Source organism: Lissotriton vulgaris, chromosome 8, assembly GCF_964263255.1.
Source record: "Lissotriton vulgaris chromosome 8, aLisVul1.2, whole genome shotgun sequence".
NCBI lineage: Eukaryota > Metazoa > Chordata > Amphibia > Caudata > Salamandridae > Lissotriton > Lissotriton vulgaris.
In genome coordinates this window covers 305,367,727-305,390,700 of record NC_141696.1, presented here as the reverse complement: position 1 = coordinate 305,390,700, position 22,974 = coordinate 305,367,727, and the positions used below count along the sequence as shown (strand labels likewise).

The 22,974-nt window shown below is 44.2% G+C and overlaps 1 protein-coding gene across 1 annotated transcript in view; it reads left to right on the top strand.

Moving 5' to 3' along the window:
• Window positions 1-22,974, top strand: part of GBE1 (1,4-alpha-glucan branching enzyme 1) — a 594,445-nt gene that overhangs the window by 360,915 nt on the left and 210,556 nt on the right. Inside the window, exon 10 of the mRNA XM_086934076.1 lies at window positions 18,985-19,156. Coding sequence (XP_086790202.1) covers window positions 18,985-19,156 — 172 coding nt within the window. The remainder of the gene's footprint in view (window positions 1-18,984; window positions 19,157-22,974) is intronic.

Genomic DNA, 22,974 nt, shown 5'->3' with positions numbered 1-22,974 from the left:
CAACACTCGCGAGAAACTGGAAATTAAAATCAATGAACTCAGTCAAAGGAATCATAGAATATAATTTACCTACCACATCAACACTAAGAGCATACCTTTTATGGATGTACAACTTACAAAAATCAATACAACTTTGGAAACTACAGTCCATCAGAAAAAACAGATCAGAAAAATCTATTACTGTACTAAAGTTTTCATCCCCCTAACCCCATTCAAAAAGTACCTTTCTCACAAATGCTGAGGATTTAAAGAACATTCTCTACACAAGAAGCTTACACAACAGCACTAGAAGGTCAAAAACGCAACTTTAAATAAAGGGGGTATCCTGACATCATTATAGACGGAGCAGAAGACAGAACATCTTCAATTGCAAGACGCAATCTACTAGTGACCAAAGTCAAAGGTTCACAGCACCACATAGTTTTCATTTCTAAATACTCCATTAAATTGGTCACAATTAAAAAAGATCATTAACAAATGCTGGGAACTCTTACAGCATGAATCAGATTTCAAAAACGTATTTGCTGACAAACCTTTGTTTGCATACACAAGAAGTCAGATCATCAAAGAAAAGTTAACCAATCCCAAACCTAAACATAGCACTTCTGAAGCTGCATCCAAAAAAAAAAATGACACAAGGTTGTTATGAACAGGCCATCACACAACACATTAAGCTGCAATACGATTATTGAGCTGATGAATTATGCCATGGGGCAATGTTCATTGGAAATATATATATGTGTGTGTGTATATATATATATATATATATATATATATATATATATATATATATATATATATATATCTCCAGCTCAGTGGGGTTTCCACCAAATTAGGCAGCACACAGACGCAAGGAGCTTTTCCCCAAAAGCTTTATTCAGTACAGCAGTCATGTGGAGCCAGTCATTACTATACCGCACCTTCCCAGGCATTTAAATCCTATCGTGAGTCCTGATTTGGACAACTTTGTATAAGAATTCACGTTGGCTTCTGGGAGGTGTAGTACGTGATTAAATCCTCCGATGGTTGCGCTATCAATATTCTGCAATTTGAGACTCTAAATGAGCCCCGGCGAACATGACTGCTTTATCCATGCCTTGACATCCCATATGCGAAGTATGTCTGCATCATTGCACTTTGTCCTTCAATCACCCTCTGAGGAAGAATACGTTAGAAATGCATCATGGTGCGGACCTCTGCTTTTAATGACTGGCTTCACTTGACTGCTGTACTGAATAAAGCTTTTGGGGAAAAGCTCCTTGCGTCTGTGTGCTGCCTAATTTGTTGGACACCCCACTGAGCTGGATATATATATATATATATATATATATATATATATATATATATATATATATATATATATATATATATATATATATATATTTATATATATATATATTTGTTTTATTCTTTTGGGGTCACAATTTGATTACATTTGTGTAACACAGAATGGAACAACTATGATTGTGGTTTGTTTGAAATGATTTAATATTCAACATGTACATAAGTTTTTCTTTTTTCCTTTGTCCTGATTTTTAACTTTTAACGGTAATAGTGCATGGCAGCTCACCTTCTGGCAAAAAAGGCACTTATGATTTCTGTTTCAAACTTCCTTTATATTTCTGTTCACAAAAGTCCATTATTTCACATTCATTATCTTTTATTTTTTATTTTTATTTTTGTATGGAACAAACCTGAACTGTTTTTAGAAACCCGGTTTCCCAGCAGTCCACCGCCATTTTATATTGTTACATACATAACACCATTGTTCACAATAGTTGTCATACTTTATATAATTGTCTAGCTGTCTATTCTCACAGGTCTAGCATCATAGTACTTCTTTTCGATAAACTGCAAAGATGGCGACCACATTTCATGGCGTGATATTGTCGTTCTAAAACTTTCTCCATATATTTTCCTTCATATTAGTTTATAATTTTTTCGTCCAGTTGCACAGAACAGGCCCTGATTGCCAGGGTATCATTTTCATAACTCACTTTTTTTGCAGTATATTCCCAATTTTAAATTCTGAATTTCAATAAACTACTGCTTTCAACATACATTACGTCACCCATACAGTTTGTTGTAAAATGTTGAGATTTTGTTGTCAAGCGCCAATGTACACATTTTCGGTGCTAGTTGAATGATGGCAACCACGTTGTATTGTGGGGGTATTACTCGACCTATATAGTCCCGTTTCCATGTCAACTAATTTTTTTAACACCAGAGTCTTCCGGTTTTACACCTATCCACTTAATACGCGAGGCTCGAGCACAGATTTACATGACCATTCTCTGTAGGTAAGACGTTTCCTTCATAAATGTTAACATCTTCAGTGTGCTCAGTTTACGGACACACTTGTTTTAGCTTCTGACATTTACCATTCCGCAGAAACAGCGCGGAGCAATTTGGGCGTTTTTTGAACCACTGCAAGGCATAATGGCTTTCCCTAGTGGAAAGTAGCCGAAGGTACTCACAATTTGTTTGTGACCATTGACTATTACCATGGTTAAACTTGCTCTATTTAAATATTGTCACTCTATCCACACATTTATCAGGTCACGTTCCTGTTCTTGTAAGAATTTCTCTCAGCAACAACAATCTCGATACTTGGAGGAGGAGGTTAGTTGTGTATTATCAAAGTTTATTTTCAACTTTGTTGGTACTATGGTTAAATCACTGGCAAGTCGGGATTATTTTCTCAATATTTTATGTTATGAATCCTCTCCGTTCTTTACTTTTCTCCACATCTTTTTTTTTCTTCCGTTTTTTTTGTTGTTGTCCTCATTAGCCATCAAATATCTCCAGGGCAATTTAAGTGAACGCCGTGGCCCCCCTCTTGATTGGCGCCAGCTAGAGTACTCTGTTTCTGAATGGATGTTCTTTACACTAAACCTCCCTTTCCGATGTTAAGTTTTTTCCAGTCCATTCTCGAAGCGCCCGACTGAACAACCAAAGGGGTAAAGTATCACGCTGTAAAGGCGTAATCATATGACAGCCTTCCCCGATTTTTAGATCTTACTCAGCCAATCTATACAAGGTAGCCAAAAATCTTTTTGCTTGCTCTTCTTTTTTAGTAAGACTCTGTCTAGTTTCATTGTATAATAATAGAAATTAACCAATCTGCTAACAATGGAGACGCGTTTTTAAGCCAATATTGACAAATTCTCTGTGCTAATAAAATTTAAAAAAAGATAACTTGTTCTCAGCTAGAGACATTAACTCATAAGATGGTGACAATCCACAAAATACCAAAGTTATACTTAACTGAATGCCAGGCCCAAACATGGCTTCCATACCTCTGATTATAGATGTCCAGAAGAGATGTAACCTAGGACAGCTTAAAAACATATGAACATCACCTACCTTAGGCTGGAGGCATTTTGGAGTTGTACCTTTCTCAAATTTATATAGTTTTAAAGGGGACCAATACATCCTGTAAAGATAAAAAATATGATTTCTTTTTAGGTTTGCAGGACGGACTGTGGAGTGTAGAATGTTACGAGATACTTGCCATAGATCTTCTACTTGGACACCAGGCAAGCACTCTCCCCACGGCTCCGATGGAAGTTGAAATTCTCTGTCAGTCAGGTCCTCTAGAATAGGGTTGCCACCTCTTTCTTTTTCATGATTTTCTTACTCAGGTTAGTTTCTAGTTCATTGGACATGCCAACAGATATGCTAAGGGATTTATGCCAGCTCTTAATTTGCATATACTTAAATCTGGATAGCTTGTTGTCCGTAAGTGACTTCAGCAATTCCCAAGAAATAAGAAAGCCCTCCGGTGTAAGTTGTTCCCATCTTAGTAATGCAGCTGCTTTTAATGGGCATGCTAGAACATCTTTAGTCCACTCAGGTGAGCCCGAAGCATCCCAAATAGGTGCCAATGCACTATAGTAGCTAATCTTTAAAAACTTCCTAACTTTAAACCATGCTTATGCGAGACTCCTTAGAATTTTAGATCAGACTTTTTTTTTTAAACTTGGGTCTCCAAATTTGTATAAATACTCTTGATTTCCTCCCTTAGCTCTGATAGCATCCCTTTAAACATTGTTCCAATATCAGAGCTGTCTGGATTATTCATAAGCATTTTGCCGGACCTAATAGACAAAGTCCATGCGTAAAAAACTAAATCTGGCAGTGATAAACCTCCCTTATCCTTCTTCCTCCGCAACTTCTTCCATGAGATCCTAATACCCTTAAAAGCCCATACAAAACTGTTTATTTTGGATGGAGTTTTTTCAATCCCTCTTCTTCAAATGTCAGCAGGATATTTTGAAACAAAAAAAATAGTTTAGGTAACACCATTTTAATTAAATTAATTGTACTTATAAGCTTTAAAGGTAGATCAGCCCAACTAGTCAAGGAGTTATATATCTCTTTACTGACTTTACGCAAATTTATGTCTACAATATCGTCGATATTTTGTGTGATCAGAATACCTAGATATCTTATTTCTTTTTTCAGTGAATAAAAACTAGTATCCATATTCCAAGCCATACATTCGGTCTTAGCTGCATTGACTTCATATCCTGACATCTGGCCAAAACTCTGCGCTTCATTGTAATTTGTTGGTATTGCGTTTCTTAAATCTGACGTGTAAACCATTAGGTTGTCAGCATACAAAGCCACCTTCCTTTCCCAAGTTTTATATTTAAAAGAGGGTATTTCAGGATTACTTCTGATCTTTCCTCCTAGTGGGTCAATGTATAAGTTAAAAAGTTGGGGAGACAATGAGCAACCTTGCCTTGTGCCCCGCTGAATTTTTACAGGGGCAGAGAGGTTTCCATTTACTAATATTCTAGCAACTGGGGCTTGATAAATCAAGCTTACTTCCCTAAAGTTCTGTCCTTAAATTATATACTTTCAACATATATCTTAAATAAGCCCAATTAACTATTGAATTCCTTAGTGGCGTCCAAGGTGATGATGGCTAGAGGTGATTTATAAAGCGCTGCTTAATCAATTGCCCCTATCAGGTTATAAGTAAGATCTTGAATTCCCCTACCCCGGACTAAGTTTTTTTGGTCCCTATGCAATAACCCCCCTATCACCCCATTTAATTTCTCTGCTAAAATCTTCGTAAAAATCTCATCTACACGGAGTAGAGAAATGGGGCGATATGAGTTACAAAGGCCAGGGTAATTTGCATGATTAAGAATCAAAAATACCGTGGCTTCGTTCCAGGATTGTGGCATATTTCCGCCTTTTTCAAAAATATAGGAAAATAATTCCTCCATCACAGGCATAAGAATCTCCATAAGCAACTTATAAAGCTCTGCAGGCAGATCATTTTGCCCGGCAGCTTTATCAGATTTCCCTGCTACCAGTGCTCCTTTGATCTCATTACTTGTTATCGGGCTATTTAAATTAAATTCTTCATTCTCTGTTAGATGTTTTATCTGATCTCCACCCAACCAGGCCTTGACTGTTCCCTCCTGTATAGTTAGATCTTCCCGATAGACCTTCAGAATATTTTTGAAAAGCCTCTTCAATATCTGTAGGACTTTGTAGTAACTTCCTATCAGAACTGACTTCTTTAATGTTTCCTCTGGCAATGTCTTGTTTGGTTTTCAATACCAGAAGCTTGCCCCAACACTCCCCAGACTCAAAATGGGCTAGTCTACTAGTTTGCAATCTTCTTTTTAACCTTGAATCTATCACTGCAGCCAAATCCGATTTTAGCAATAAAAGATATCCTGAGACTTCCTCATCTATCATATTACTCCCTTGGAGGATATGGTATTATCTAGCTTCTGAATCTCTCCCTCGATCTTCCCCACCTCAGCTCTTTACTTTTGCTGTCTGGCAATTTGCATTTATGTTAAATGACCTCTCAAAAAAGCCTAATGGGGCAGTTTTCATTTTATTGGAGAAAAAACTTTTGACTACAATTAAGGCCTTGCTTACATCATCCTCTAACAAGCACGGTCTAAGGTCCATCTTTTGTTAGGCGGTTTTAATGGAACTTTAAGAACTAAAGATACTGCTGAGTGGTCAGAACGATGTTCCCCCAAATGTTTTATACTATCCAGCCATCTTTTGTCCTCGGAACTCACTAAAAAGAGATCTAATCTGGATTTGTGACCATATTTCTTATTTTGAAAAGTAAACCCTCTCCGTATCCCCATCTTTTCTCTCTAAACATCAGACCAGGCTAACTGTTTTATAGTGTTTTTTATCGTTAGTCTCATTTTATTATTCTGAACTACTCTTTTTACTGACCTGTCTAAAGCCGGATCTAAAACTACAATGAAATCCACTGCCAAAATTAAAGGATCTGTAAAATTTAATAATTCAGAAAGAGATCACTAAAGGGGGCTGGATCGTCTTTCTCTAGTAATTGAAACTTATTGGGACTTAGTAGGCCTTCTGGAAATTCAGGTAACTTCGTAAAGTCACTCATTGGTACACTGACTATTGGTTTTAATGTCCGTGTATTCGGAGCAAGTTTAAAAAAGCTTCTTAGAGAGGGGGTGAGTTTGGGATAATGATGCTTCTGCTTCTGTGGAGGGTGTTTCACTTTTCTGGATTTTTTGTTCTTTGCCGTGAACCAATTCGGACTTGCTACTTCTTGTGCAGGAATAACTTTTTTTATGAGTATAGGTCGCTGTTTCCATATGGTATCTCGAGATTGATGATCCACTTTAGCTGAGCTCAAACTTGCACTCCTTAATGAATACCTGTTCTGGCTCTTTAATTTTAAATTCAAAGGTCTTTCCTCCATTCTGTTGTCCCAAATGCCCAACTCTCCCGTACTAAATCTTCTCCCCTCAACTTGTCATCCGGATTTACTCTTACTTTATTTCCTGATCCAATTTCAGGTATGGAGTCTGGTCTGCGCACGGCTTTCCCCTCGACCAGCTCCACTGTCTTCAACGCGCTTCCTCGCGGCGCCTGAAACTCAGGAGCAGCAACTGTGCTGCTCCTACCTCTGCTGCCCTGGATGGGAAGCCTTGCTACAGCCTTACTGCCCCGTCATACCTACCGAGTTGCGCGGGACCACAAAGAGTCCAGTGCTTCTAGAGGCTCCCGGGAGTGGTTTCGAGCAGCATTCTCCCTTGGTATCTCAGCTGTACCCACCACTTCCGCCACACTCGACCACCATCGGAGAGCTGTCGGAGAGCTAACACCAGATCGCAGTCCAGAACCAGAAAACACAGCACGTCAGATCCACAGGTCGCCGCCAGCCACTAGGCACTTCAGGACCCAGTGAGCGTTTTTTAATCTCCTTTTAAGTCACTTGCATATTTTCCGTTTCTTTTGCAACTTCAGAGCTGTGGCGTTGTACAGGATCACACTCTCATTGAGATAATAACTTTCAACCCCGTTTTGAGTCCGTCTTACTCCTGACTCGCGGGAGCTACCACGACTAACTACTCGCTGGCCACCATGTTCTCCCTAATCTCCACATCTTAATTATTCTAGCATCTTGTTCACCAACTGGGTGCGGATATCATTATGGATCTTTGTGCAGCTATTTTGAAAACACCCTGTTTGAATAGGGAAGGTCTATGGTCATGAACTATTAACTCTATACAATTTATTGAGCATTCTAAATAACGTTTCACACTAATTTACATACAATAATTGCATATGCACAACCATTTCCCTGTATATAATACAATAAACAAGATTATTCATTGATTTTTTTCACAGCTCCCATAGAGAAGGGATCTTCTTCCCGAAAGTCATTGGGCATATTCAAAGAATTTCATTTGAGAATACGTGAATCTTGTTATACAATTAAATTTGAAATGTTAATTGTAAAACTATTAACATACAGTTACCCACATGAATGTATGATTCACTGTATATTGTTTACCCTGCTTCTCTATTGGCCAGTGAAAGGGCTGAACTGAACTTTCTTGAATCCTGTTACAGTTTCTCCAAGGGCTTCAGATAGTGCTTGCCTCCTGTTGGGAGTCTCAGGCACATCAAAGACTTCAACTTCATCTGCTTACCAGCACTGGGAACTGTTTTCATGCTGTAACAGAAGAAAAAGGAGCCCAACACTGCCTGCTCCATGACCTGTTGGCACCGTACACTGCAAGGCTTAACTTTACAATGCAACCCTGGACTTGTGACGTCGCCAAGTGCTGTCACCGAACCGCTGCTTTCACCATGACCTTTTGGCACTGCATGACGCATTGCCTTGCCTTTCTTCACATCACAGCCCTGGTTTTATTGACGACGGTGCAACATGCTGACATAGATGCCGCTGCCTTCACCATGGCCTGTAGACACTGCTCGGAAAGTACACAAAGCAATGCTCTGTTCCTCAATGCTGCCTTGGCCTTCCGACCTCCGTGCAATTGTTTCCAGTATTATGAACAGATGCAGCTGCTTGCAATGCGACCTGTGGGCAACGAACGATGAATTGCCCCATTTCACACCGCACCCTCAGCAACAATGACGACGACGCTGCCTTCACTGTGACCTATGGGCACTGCATGACTCATCGCCCTGCTCCACATCACTGCCCCACCAATTCCGGCGATCCTGACTTAAACCTCCCGGAGTTCGATCTATAAGGTGTGTGACTTGCCCGAAGACTTCTGCACTGATCTCCGAAGCCGCATCTTCAAATCTCATCACAAGGTACCAGACACCATGCATTGCCAAAGTTACTGTCTGCTGGTCTTCCTGACACCGTCGCTGGCCCACAACCTTTCAGTTGGACTGAAATGTATTTGTTAACGATACTGTGATACCCCCGGACAGAGTTAACGACTTCAAGAAACTCTTTTAAGTCTGTTTGCAATATTCATATTTTGGTTATTGTATGCCTGATTTTTATCATTTTTGGTCTATACTTTATACATTGCCTCTGAGATAAGCCTGACTGCTCGTACCAAGCTACCAAGGGTTATTGTAGGTTTGTAACTCCCTTACAAACCTACAATCCTGACTAGAAGGAAGGGTCCCTACTTGGACTAGGGACAAGCCTGCTAACGAGAGACTACCCTTTATAACACTGGTTGTCTGCAGAGGATACGACTTGCGTTTGTACTTGAACTACAGTGATCGGTGTACACTACTACCATATCGCAGACCACTAAGTACCACATACTGTTTTTTTTTTTTGTTCCATTTTACTTGAGCTTGAATGTACTACAGCATCATGTCTCAGTCAACAGCATTGTCTGTTACATCCCTAAAATTGGTTTTTGAGGAGGATAGGTTGAAAACCTACTCTGTGATGGAAGTGAAGTCAGTTTTCTAAAACCTCAAAGTACACCAAAAAGGAGGTGCTACAAAAATAGCTGAGGGCTTTGGGTAGCAGCCAGAAAATGCCAGTGGGCAGTCAGTGGATCCTAGTGTGGTGGCCGAGGAGCTAATTGAAAGGGAAAATGTGCTTAGGACTCAGGAGTTTCTAGGGGCCCTCCAGGCCAGGCAGCAGTGGTTTGCCCCCATTAGAGGTAGTGGCCAGGAGGGAAGCTAGGGCGCATGAATAGAGATCAAGAGGCTCAAAATGGAGCAGAAAAGGATGATTTTAGACCATGAGCATGGTATAAAGGAGCTGGAGCTAAATCGTAGGTCGAGCACAGATGGCGGCATCTATCCACATGAATTGGGTCCCTGAGAGAAATTGGGAAGCATGATTTTTGGTTTTGTGTAAGGGGTATAACCTGGCCTACACTGGCATCAAGGAAGCCTTTCTCACTAGGTATGGTCTCTATTCTTACAAGTACAGGGATTTGTTTAGAGGGAGTAAGAAAACTGATTCAGAGACCTGATTAGAATGTGTGGATTCTTTTGCAGATCGCTGGATGGTTGAGTGAAGTTCAATAATGCTGGAGATTTTCAAGGGCTGTACAATTTGATTGTGTCGAAGCACTTGTCTAATCTGCCTTTTGCAGAGCTGTGGCACTACTTGACTGAAAGTAAGCTGAATGACCCCAGGAGGTTTGCTGTGGCGGTGAACCTCTGGCTGAGTACCAGGGTTCACAAGAAGGTATATGGGGGAGACTTCGCCACAGGTGCCCAACAGAGTGGGTGGACAAGAGTAAACAAAAGGAGTTCCCACAAGTGCCTCAATCTAGTACCAAGGGTAAAGATTCCTACCACCCAGGAGACAGGAAACTTTGGGTCTTTTTAGGACAGCTTGTAGAGATAGAACCCTGCAAATGTTTTGCTTGTGACCAGGTGGGGCACCTTAAGGAGGATACTAAGTGTCCCAATCGGGCACTGCCACCCAACGGTGGGCAGTCTAAGGTGTTGGCTAGTGTAGCGCTTGGGCAAGAATTGTTCACAGGTGGGTGTGGGGCCCCAACAGATGACCCTTGTCTCACTAGTGGACAGTGAGATGGTCCAAAGAAGTCTAGTGTTGGATAACACTAAGAAATGCAAGCAATGGATGACCATCAACAGACAGACAGTGGGTAGAGGCTCTAGATACTGAAGACAGGGTGACCACCGCCTGGTGTCACTTGGTGCCTGAGTAGCAGGTAGTCCCTGGTGTGTTCCACCAAGTAAATGCAGTGGACAACGGGCGGCAGTGTAAGGTGACGCAGGTTCCTTTTGAGTGGGGGGTGTCTCGGATTCCTTGAGGGTAGATGTGAATCCCGCCATGCCTGTTGATTGTCTGCTGAGCAACAATCTGGAGCCGTCATTGTGGAAGGACAAGGAGCTCAGGTCACACTTGGAGATGTTGGAGTTGCCTATGTGGGTGTGTGTGACCACACGGTCCATGACAGCCAGAAAGGGCGATCAGAAGGACCTGGATCCTGAAACCGTGGCCTAGGTGCCTGCAAAGAGGAAGGGTTAGGGGCACGGGAAACCCACTCCAGAAGTTCCCACGGTCCGGTAGGAGGCAAGAAGGGGGTCCCACCTGGAAGGAGTTCTGCGTGGGCAGAAAGAGGGCCGGCCCCGATGGGATACCCATAGACCTCTATAAAGCAAATTTGGAGATCTGGGGTCCTTTTTTAACAAGAGTTTTACGTGGATGTTGCGAGAAAGGATTCATTAAAACTTAGTTTGAATCAATAATTGTTCCTATTTTTAAAAAGGGAGACCGAAATGACCCTGCCTGCTACCGTCCGATCTCTTTGTTTAATTCTTTGATGAAGGTGGCAGGCAGTATCATTTTAGACCTTCTGCAGGGATGGACAGAAGAAAATGACATCCTAAGCGACGTCCAATATGGTTTTTGGTCGGGCCTAGGCACAAACGAGCAGACTTTAAATGCAAGTATTTCAATCAGTAAATATACCAAGGCAAAATCTGAGCAGTTTTATTTGGACTTTGTTGATCTTTCAGCAGCCTTTGATGTGGTGTTCATGAAAAGTTATGGGGAGTGCTGGAAGGACTAAAGGTTCAACCCTGTTTTAATTCAATTTTTTAAGTATCTCTATACCGGAGCTAGGGCTAAAGTCTGCTATGGTAGTATGGGAGAGTGTACTGCTACTTTTAAGGTTGAACAAGGCGTGAGGCAGGGATGTGTGTTGGCACCACTCCTGTTCTCTTTGTATACTAATGCTTTAGAGCAGGAGTTGGTGCCACACACCAGGTACCCGCCTTATGTAAACTCTCTTCCAATTGTATCCCTTCTCTACACCGATGATGCGGTCCTTATGGCTCGCAGTCAAATTGGATTACAGAGGGCTCTTTCCTATTACTCCTCTTTTATGGATAGGCTTGGCCTAAGATTAAACGCCAAGAAAAGTTTTATTATGTCCTGTGGTTCAACCAAAAATATTCAAAGAAAATTTCACGCAGGGGGAAGTGAAGTTGGAACCACTAATTTGTTCAACTGTTTGGGCGTTCTCTTGGAGAGGACAGGGTCTTGGGCACCAGCGGTCAAGGCAAGGAACCTTTTATATATGAAGTCTATAGCAGCCCTTTTCAACTTCTCTAAAAAGCTGGGGAATTGGCCTTTAGTAATTATGCTGAGGATTTACCGCTCTAAATGTGTGAGTATAGCCCTTTAAGGGGCAGGAATTTGGGGCTTTCAAGATTGTACCCCAATTCAGCGTACCGAAAACGCCTTTTTGAGGTCTTTATTGAGCGTCCCAAATAGTGCACCTGTATTTAACTGCCATTCTGAGCTGAGAGTTACATACATCTCTGACTTGATTAGGGCCCAGCCAGTTCTCTTATGGCACAGAATTTGGACCACGGAGAACGCTACATTAAATAGGGAAATCATTAGGGATGCTATGAAGCTAGACAACACCCGTAAAATTCCATGGCTAAAATACGTGGAAGATTTCATGTACGACATCGGCCACCCTGAATATTTTTCTATGCCTGATTCCCTACAGGTTATTACACGCAAAGATTTTAAAGGGATTATCATAGCACACTTAGATGATAACAGGCTAGCCCTTGCCTTGAATAAATCAACTGTGATTAGTCATCAGCAGATCATATCTACATGTAGTATGCAACCTTACCTGCAATATGTATTGAGCGGATACGAAAGATATCTGCTGACCAGATTTAGATTTGGCACACTTCATCATCTGGTTTCATATCCAAACATTAATGATTGGTCAAGACAACTATGCCACTGTCCGTGCGACAAAGGTGTTAAAACCATTACTAAAAAGGGGAAAATGGAGACAATGTCGGCCTGCCTTCATCTACTTGCAGATATTGGACAGTTTCTATTGTATCAGCTCTATGGCAGGGTTTTTAAAGAATGTGATGAAAAATAGGAAAGCAAATAATCTTTGAATTTTGGGGACTGGGTGTTTGTTAGCTTGATTTATATGATGGATAGTAATTGCCGAAATTATTATTGTGATAAAGCAGACCAATGTATATAGATGTTTTTTAGATGAATTTGTTTTTATATGTATATGCTTTTATGGTTTTATTACCTAAAATTGAATAAAGCTTTATTGATTGAGTGCCTACTCTTGTGGGTCTTGGGCAGCAGGCCGAAGACCAAGCAGCTGGCTCTGAGTCCAAGTCTCACTTGTTCTACTGGGATAATGGTCTCCGGTATAGCGAGCCTAAGGTTCCTGAGCCTGGGGAGCCCGTGTGCTGGTGGTACCCCTGAGGTTCAGAATCTTCCTAATGGGTTTGGCACATGATGTGCCTCTGGCTGCACATTTGGGGCAGGGCAAGACCTTTGACAGACTTGTCACCCACTTGTACATGCCCCAAATAAGAAAAGATTCTGATACCTTTTTTTAGGTCCAGACAGAATTGCCAAATGAGAGTGCAGAGATGTTAGCTCCACTGCAACCATTCCTTGTCGTGAGCACCCCTTTCGAGCGGGTGGTCATTGACTTAGTGGGGCCTCTGGACCCTAAAACATCCATGGGCAATAGGTACATCCTGGTCTTTGTGGACCATGCCACCCAGTACCCGGAAGTAATGGGTTGGTTGAGAGAATTAACTGAACCCTGAAAGGCAAGATTGGGGGTCTGTCAGACTCCACGAGGCATAAGTGGGATGTCTTCTTACCATGCCTTCTCTTTGCCTACAAGGAGGTAATACAGAAGTGGCTTGGCATTAGCCCCTTTGAGCTGCTGTATGGGCACCCTGTGACAGGACCAGTTTAGTGAAATAAGGCTGGGAGCTAGCACCTTGGACGCCACCCCAGGATCTATTCCGTTACATGCTGGGCTTTAGAAGTCCGACTGCCCACTTTAGGAAACTCGCTCATACGAACCTAGAAGCAAGCCAGGAAGACATGAAATGCTGGTATGACCAGAATACCACTCTGGTTGAGTTTCAACCTGGTACAACACGAAAAAAATACTCCAGTGGACCACAGGTAGGTCAATTGAGTGAAGTGTAGAAAATTTTACCCGCGATCTATAAGGAAGAGAAGAAGGAGCTATTCGGGTGGTATAACTATATGGTTGTATCTAATGCAACCAAGTTTATTTGGGGAAATACACTAATCTTGTTTATATTACCCTCACACACCCTAGTGGTGTCATGCTTCATCATCAGGTCACCCCGACCCCTACAAGTCGGGGTGGGCTCAACCACAGTGTTGGGAAGCTCTTCTGATATATTTGAGGTGGGGGCTTTTACATAAGATAAATAAAATCACCTAGATAGATCCCCGGTTTCCCTTTATTATGGGGTCTATCTGGGAGGATAAAATACTGTATAAATTGTATTTATACAAATGAGTCTTATCAGGATGTTATGGTCCTATGACCCTAGTGCCAACATGTTTCAGTCCTCTGTGGCCGTGAAGGTCCGAGACTTTCTTCAGGGCAGGGGAGCCCCCTGAGTGAGGTAAGGATGGGATTCCCTATCCTAACAAAATGGGGAGGGCAGAGTAGCTGCTCCTCAAGTGTGAAGTGTACTGTCCGTGCGTACTGCCAGGCTGCGTCCAATTAGGGAAGTCGGCTTGCTTCACACAGGACCGGTCAGCGTGAAGGTGTTCTTGAACTAAAGATCTCACCCAGCTGTATGCCTAGTTCGGTACCGGTCCTCGGCTTGAGCTCAACTGGGACAGTTTTCTACTCTATTCTCACTCAGCCCAGGAGTCATCCACCTATGTATGCATGATGTGGACACTTTGGGCAGCCTACCTGTAAAACACAACATGTGTAGGTTAGCTGCCAGAGTGAAGGCCAGCATCTAGGATGAAGTATCCAAGATGTTAGCTTTAGGGGTATTTGAGCCCTCCAGCAGTCCTTGGTCCAGCCTAGTGATTTTGCTATTTAAGGCTGCTGCGCATGGTGCCACACCAGAACTGCAGATCTGTGTGGACTACCGTGGGCTCCACGCCATAACCAGGACTGACGCCCACCCCATTCCCGAAGTTGATGAGCTCATTAATCGGTTGGGAGCTGCCACGTTCCGCAGCACGTTTTGATTTGGGAGAGAATGTGGCCTAATGGCTAGGGTGGTCAACCTCGGAGCTGGGGAACCTGGTTCCAGTCTCGGCATAGACCCTCAACATTCTGTGATTCTGGGCAAATCACGCAACCTTCCCGTGCCTCACAAAAACTGAATGTGTCCTTCTGTAATGTAACTAATGCTTATGTAAAGCGCTCGGATACCTTCGGGTCTAGTTTGCGTTATAAAAAACTCCACAACAACAAAAAAAACACCTAGGGTACTAGCAGATTTTTTTAACTGATGTGGCTAAAGAGGTTGGTGTTCTTAATTCGGGCGGGGCACTCCTAGTTCAGAGTTATACCCTTGGGGTTAAAGAACTTCCCTGCCACCTTCCAGCGGTTGGTCAATCAAGTCTTGGCTGGGATTGAAGACTTCAATGTCGCCTACCTAGATGACATTGCGGTCTTCAGCTCGAGTTGGGAGGACTACTTGCTCCACCTCTGGGAAGTGTTGAAGGTGCTGCAAGCCACAGGCCTCGGTATCCAGATAGGGCAAGGGTCAGTGATGTACTTAAGGGGGCGGGTGGGACTCGTACAACTCCAGATTGACACCATTCTGGCTTAGGCATCCCCCAAGACCCAGACTGAGTTGTGAGCCTTCTTAGGTCTCGAGGGATACTACAGGAGATTTGTCAGGGGTATAGCACCATTGTGGCTCCCCTAAGAGCGGACTTCCGGGAAGCAGCCTAGACAGATGATCTGGACTGAGACATGCCAAACTGCTTTTGATACCCTGAAGAAGGCCATGTGCATGGCTCCTGTGCTACTGGCCCCTGGCTTCTCCAAGGAATTTGTGGTGCAGACAGATGATTCAGAGCATGGTGTGGGAGTGGTGCTATCACAGCTTAACAAAGAGGACCCAGACCAACCTGTTGTCTTCTTAGCATGAGTCTACTTCCCAGAGAATAGAGGTGGAGCACAATTGAAAGGGAAGCTTTTGCTATGGAACCGGTGCTGAAGAAGCAAGGACCCTACTTGTTTCGGACTCACTTCCGGGTGCAGACAGACCACAGTACCCTCCGATGGTTGATGCAGATGAGGGTTGAGAACCCAAAACTGTTGAGGTGGCCCACCTCCCTACAAGGAATTTACTTCAAGGTGGAACACCACCCTGGCACACAACATGCCAACTCGAATAGTCTGTTCAGGTTCTTTTAACTTAGTGAAGAGTACTCCCAGGAGGGTGGGTAGTTCTCCATACTATCAAGTGGTGGGGACATGTGTTAGGCCTGGCATCCTTTGGCATGTTTCCACGGTATTTTTGCTTTCTGATTCCTGTTTTTTACGGTATTGTATGCTAGTTTATTGTCTCTGCGCACTTTACCACTGCTGATCAGCAATAAAGTGCAAGTGCTCCCTCTGTAAATTGAGTTATTGATTGCCATTTCCATGATTGGCATATTTGATATACTAGTAAGTCTTTAGTGATGTGCACAGGTGTGCCCAGGCCATTTTAGTCAAATGCTATGAAAGGGCCTGCAGCACTGATTATCACACCCACACCAGTAACCTTTCAAATGTGTCTCAGACCTGCCACTGAAGTGCCTGTGTGCACAGTTTTAAACTGCCATGTCGACCTGGCAAGTGCTCCCACTTGCCAGGCCCTAATCTTCCCTTTTTCTACATGTAAGGCACCCCTAATGTAGGCCCAAAACAGCCCCTGGGCATAGTGCATTGTATTTAAAAGGTAGGACATGTGGAGGGGTGTTTTTACACGTCCTGCTAGTGAAATACTGTGCAATTCATTTTCACTAGTGCAAGGCTATCTTTTCCATAGGTTAACATGGAGTCTGCCTGGAAACATCTTTTCAAGTGCAGAGTCCCTTCGGAAGATGATAGAAAGCTGGAGTTTCAGGTTTCTGAACTCGCATTTTTAAAAATGCATCCTTTAGTACAGATGATTTTTAAATTGTGTGTTTGAAAATGCCACTTTTAAAAGTGGTACAAAAGGGGGTGGTGATGGACGGAGCATCTGAATCAATCAAACACTCACACCCAGTCAAAAGATCTGGGTTTAATCCATCACCTTTCTTTAGCCCACTCTGCCACCCCAGTTCAGACATGGCTATATGCAAATCAGTCTCACCCTGTGCCTCATGGCAACAGTCCAGCCCGAACTGCCAAGCCATGTCTTCCCTGGACCGGAAACAAGCTTCCGAGGACCGGTTTCTGGCATTCCAGCCGTCTTCAGCCCGGCTTGCTTGAATCCAGTGGCAAAGTGAGCAAGGGACTCACGTCTGAGCATACCCTGCAACACTTATGGCGGCCAAAAGCGGTACAAAAGGGGGTGGTGATGGACGAAGCATCTGAATCAATCAAACACTCACACCCAGTCAAAAGATCTGGGTTTAATCCATCACCGTTCTTTAGCCCACTCTGCCACCCCAGTTCAGACATGGCTATATGCAAATCAGTCTGACCCTGTGCCTCATGGGAACAGTCCAGCCCGAACTGCCAAGCCATGTCTTCCCTGGACCGGAAACAATCTTCCGAGGACCGGTTTCTGGCATTCCAGCCTCCTTCAGCCCGGCTTGCTTGAATCCAGTGGCAAAGTGAGAAAGGGACTCCCGTCTGAGCATACCCTGCCACACTTATGGCGGCCAAAAGCGGTACAAAAGGGGGTGGTGATGGATGCCCTTTTGGATTGTTATCATTTTGGTCTTGTTTTACACAAATAAATATTGACTATTTTTCTCAAACTGGTGTGGTGTCCTTTTGTATTGTTTTCACTGTATTAATGTGGGTATTGTGCAAACACTTTACATATGGCCTCCGAAATAAGCCTGACTTTTCATGCCAAGCTACCAAGGGACTGAGGCAGTAATGGTTGGGAAATCTCTGCACCCCACCGCAGTCCCTACCCCAAATCTAACTGACTAAGGGCAGCATTACGAGATTTGGACGTGTGAGAGCAAGACCAGGACTGCCCCACTCCAGCACCGCCAAACCCTTGGTTGAACCGCCTGCCAGATTAGGAGTTTTTTTTTCCTGACTGGCAGCCAGTTCTTTGGCGTTCATACAGTGGTGCCACAATGGTAATGTCAAAATCAGTACTGCTGCAGTCCATGCCCTGCAGGTACTCGGGTGCATGCACACAAGGGGGGCACAACATGTGCCCGCCCTGCATGCAACCCATGGTTTATTTCCTCACTGTCCCACTTTTCATGATGGTCGCACTGCCATGAAAAGTGTGGTGGTGAGGAAACTAATAATACGCTTGTTGACCCGTAGTGGCACCGCCAAGCATATTGTGGCCTTAAGACCGCGGCATGACCGCCAGGGATCTCTGAGCCCTGGCGGCAACAGTGGTCCCAGGGCTCCCTGACTGCCCTGGTTGTAATAGGGCAGTCTGAATACTGCAGCGCCTCAGCCACTCTGGCGGTTCGTGGACCGCCAAACTCCTAACGAGGCAACAAGCGACCCTGTGCATAGTTAGTAAAATACAGAAGGAATCAGACTTCCGAGGGCCCTGTAAGGCATCTGGCTCCTGGTGCAAGTACACCAGGCTGGCTGGGTCTTGTAATAATGTCAACTGCCTTATTAAAAACATGATTGTTTGTTAAGGTGATGTGGAATATGCCAGCCAGTGATACTGACAAATGAACAAGGAAAGCAGACAAAATGGAGCAAAGCAGATAAAGGTCATTTATGCATAGTCCTCTGCTTTTTCCTGCGAAGATTACATCAATGGAAGTTCCCTGTGCGATTCTGACAGTTTTGTGTGCCTTTATTTTGTATAAAAAGATGATGGGGCCTAAAAATCAAGTCTGCTGGTAAACCAAGCCGCAGGAGGCTTCGCTTGAACAGCGCATACTTTATTAATGTGATGCAGGAAAGGCCAGATGTTCGCGCCATCGGCATCTTGAAAGAAGAAAATAGTTTTTCTCGTTTTCGCATGAGCACGCTTATTAAATGCTAACTATTTTCAGACCTACCTGGTCAATTTCGATTTGTACATGCCTGTTCTCCTTTATCTCTACCCTTTTCTACAAATAAAGTAATTGTAGGACGTTTTAAGGATTCGTATTCCTTTAAGAGACGTGGACTTAGCTTAACAATTTATCCCAGACCTGCTGTCCTCGTTAGCAGTATTAGCAACGAGTGACAGCCAGTGCAACTTCTGTACCCCGGGAGCTAATGCGCCTCTTTGTTTTTTTTTGTGCAGGCCCTTGTCGGGGATAAGACATTGGCATTCTGGCTGATGGATGCAGAGATGTACACAAACATGAGCATGCTGTCTCCTTTTACTCCCGTTATCGATCGCGGGATCCAGCTTCATAAAATGATCCGTCTCATCACTCACGCGCTCGGCGGCGAGGGATACCTTAACTTCATAGGTAAGCGTTATTGGACATTGTATGCTTCTTGTAGTTATCTGTGATTTATGTGCACATGGGACTTCCTTTCCAGGCGCAGCGGAATATTGTTAATTATTTCGTTTTGCCAGAGAGAGGCAAGAGTGAATATCACAACTGTGGAAAAGAGCTCGGCCTGGAGGCTCGAGATGATTTTTATTGTGTCTGTCTCCCAGGCACAGTTTATTTATTATCCCTGAATATTTACGGCCTAGATGATCCGAAACGAATCCTGGAGGTAACCATCGTTTTATAGGCCTTATGGACTAGCTGATACTTTTGTAACTGGGCTGTCCTGCTGTTTTGAGTGCCTTGCCATCCAGCACAGGCATAAAGTAATTTACCTCTAGAAGTTCTGGGATTGTTATTCAACCCTATATTTTTTTCTCTTTTACCTGTTTTGCTTTTAGACTCGTTATCACTGCCAGAAGATAGTCAAGTCAAGTCAATAAATTTATATAGCGCGCTACATACCCAGAGGGTCTCAAGGCGCTTGGAGAAGGGTGGGGAATTACTTGTCAAATATCCACGTTTTGAGTTGCTTTCTGAATGCTAGGTGGTTCTGAGTAAGGCGAAGGTGAGTGGGAAGTGAGTTCCAGGTTTTAGCTTCCAGGTAGGAGAAGGATCTACCTCCCATGGTGGTTTTGTTGATGCGAGGTACAGTGGCAAGGGCTTGGTTGGAGGATCGTAGCTGGCGGGAGGGGGTGTAGAAGGACAGTCGTGTGTTGAGGCATTCGGGTCCGATTTCGTAGAGTGCTTTGTGTGCGTGGGTTAGGAGCCGGAAAGTAATCCTCTTATTGACGGGGAGCCAGTGGAGGTTTTTCAGGTGACCAGAGATGTGTTCTTTACGCGGGATGTCTAATATGAGCCTGGCTGAAGCGTTCTGGATGCGTTGGAGTATTTTCTGGAGTTTTGCGGTGGTACCGGCGTAGAGGGTGTTTCCGTAGTCCAGTCGGCTCGTGACCAGAGCGTGGGTGACTGTTTTTCTAGTTTCGGTGGGGATCCAGCGGAATGTTTTTTTTTGAGCATGCGAAGAATGTTGAAGCAAGATGAAGAAACGGCGTTGACTTGTCTGTTCATCGAGAGTGAGGAATCCAGGATGACGCCCAGGTTCCGTGCGTGGTCCGTCGGGATGGGTGCTTTTCCAAGGGCCTCTGGCCACCAAGAGTCATCCCAGGCGGAGGGGGAGGTGCCTAGGATGAGGACTTCTGTTTTGTCTGAGTTCAGTTTCAGACGGCTGTGCTTCATCCATTCGGCTACTTCTTTTATTCCTTCATGCAGGTTGGTTTTGGCAGTGTTAGGGTCTCTGGTGAGTGATAGGATCAGTTGAGTGTCGTCGGCGTAGGAGATGATGTTGAGGTTGTGTTGGCGTGCGATGACCTCGAGGGGGCTCATGTATACGTTGAAGAGGGTGGGGCTGAGTGAAGATCCTTGTGGTACGCCGCAGATGACTTCAGTGGCCTCTGACTTGAATGGTGGAAGGCGGACTCTCTGGGTTCTTCCGGTGAGGAACGAGGTGATCCATTCCAGTGCTTTTCCTTGGATTCCGACGTTTCTGAGGCGTTGTGAAAGGGTGCTATGACAGACCGTGTTGAAGGCTACGGAGAGGTCGAGGAGGATGAGGGCGACTGTGTCTCCATTGTCCAGTAGAGTTCGAATGCCGTCTGTTGCTGCGATGAGTGCGGTTTCAGTGCTGTGCTTGGCTCGGAAGCCGGATTGTGAGGAGTCGAGGGATTTGTTGGTTTCGAGGAATGCGGCGAGCTGGCTGTTGACAGCTTTCTCGATGACTTTGGCCGGGAATGGAAGGAGTGAGATAGGGCGGTAGTTTTTGAGTTCGGTGGGGTCAGCTGTGGGTTTCTTCAGGAGGGCGCTGAGTTCGGCATGTTTCCAGCTTTCCGGGAAGGTTGCGGAGTTGAGGGAGCAGTTGATGACGTCTCGGAGGTGCGGTGCTATAATGGAGTCTGCTTTGTTAAAGATGTGGTGAGGGCATGGGTCTGTGGGGGATCCTGAGTGGATAGAGTTCATCAGACGGATGGTGTCCTCAGTGGAGATTGGCTTCCAGTCATTGAGGGTGTTCAGGGGGAGTGGGGGTCCTGCAGGGGGTTGGGGTGGGTTGGTCTTTGGGTCGGTTGTCGAAGCTGTTGTGGATGTCTGCAATTTTGTTGTGGAAGAATGAGGCTAGGGAGTCGCAGAGGGCTTGAGAAGGGGTGATGTCGTTGGAGTTGGCTGAGGGGTTGGTAAATTCCTTGACGATGTTGAATAATTCCTTGCTGTTATGGGCGTTGTTATCTAGTCGGTCCTTGAAAGCGGCTTTTTTGGCATTCCGGATCAATTGGTGGTGTATGCGGGTGGCGTTTTTGAAGGCGTCCTTGGTGCTGGTGGTTGGGTCTTTTTTCCAGGCCTTCTCAAGGGAGCGCCAGAGTTTCTTGGATTTCTTAAGATCATCGTTGAACCAGGAGGCCTTCTTGCTGCCTAGTTTGTTTTGTCGTTTTTTCAGTGGTGCTAGGATGTCGGCGCTGTTGGATAACCATTGGGTGAGGTTGGTGGCTGCTTGGTCTGGGACTGAGGAGTGGGCTGGGGGGGTTTGAAGAAGCGATGAGGAGATCTGGTCGATGGTGATTTTGTTCCAGTTTCTTTGCAGAGTGGGTTGGGGGTGGTTGTTGGATGTGGGCTTGTTGTAGGTAAAGTGAACGCAGCTGTGGTCAGTCCAAAGGAGAGCTGAGGTGTGGCTGAAGGAGACATGTTTGCTGGAGGTGAAGATAGAGTCGAGTGTGTGACCTGCGATGTGAGTGGGGGTAGTGACAAGTTGTTTAAGTCCGAGGTTGGCGAGGTTGTCCAAAAGGGTGGAGGTGTTGCGGTCGTTGTTCTTTTCAAGGTGAAAGTTGAGGTCTCCCAAAAGGATGTAATCCTCGGAGGGGAGCGCGTGTGGAGTGATGAAGTCCGTGATGTCTTCACTAAATTGTGCGCGGGGTCCTGGTGGCCTGTAAAGGAGGGTGCCTCTGAGTGTGGTCTTGGGGTCGATGTGGATCTGGAAGTGAAGGTGTTCAGAGTTGGCGAGATTGACGTCTGAGCTGGTTGAGATGCGGATGGATTTCTTATGGACGATAGTGATTTATTTGTTGCTATGAAGGTTATAACCCAAGTGGGAAGGGAGTAAAATGCAAGGCAAGGGGTGCCAAGAAAAGAGCAGAAGATCAGTTTTGTAAACAATGATGCAAAGTAGAGTGAACAGCCTTATCTTTCATTGTTTGCAAGGGGTGTGAGAATTTTTGTCTCTGAGCGGGGAATATGAGGTTTGAGAATATCAAAAATTAGTCTTAATTATCTGTATTGGTCTTGCCAAATAGTGTGGTACTTTTTGAATGTTTTAATTTGATGAATAAAAGTTGCTCGAGGTTTATTCTTGATCTACCTCCTCAGTTTAACTATCATTTTTTTAGGTTGATAATGTAAAATGTCCTTGCTATCGTGAAGGAAAATTTCAATTCTATTAAAGACACAGAGGCTCAGATTATGCTTACCTTAAATTTAGCAAAGCAGGTCAACTAACAGGTAATAACATTAAGGCAGAGGACAACAACAATAGTAATAAACACATTTCTACTAGAGAACGAGGGTCGCAGGGAAATGTTTACCGACCACCTACAGATTCAATCCCCAATCAAATACTCTTAACAAACACAAGTGGGTCGTGACCGAGGCACCGACGGAAAGGGCGGGGTCTCCTAATACCTGAGTGATTACCAGGTGAGGCGAGGCTATCACCTTGCACAGGACAGGTGTGGATTCCAACCTGCCTG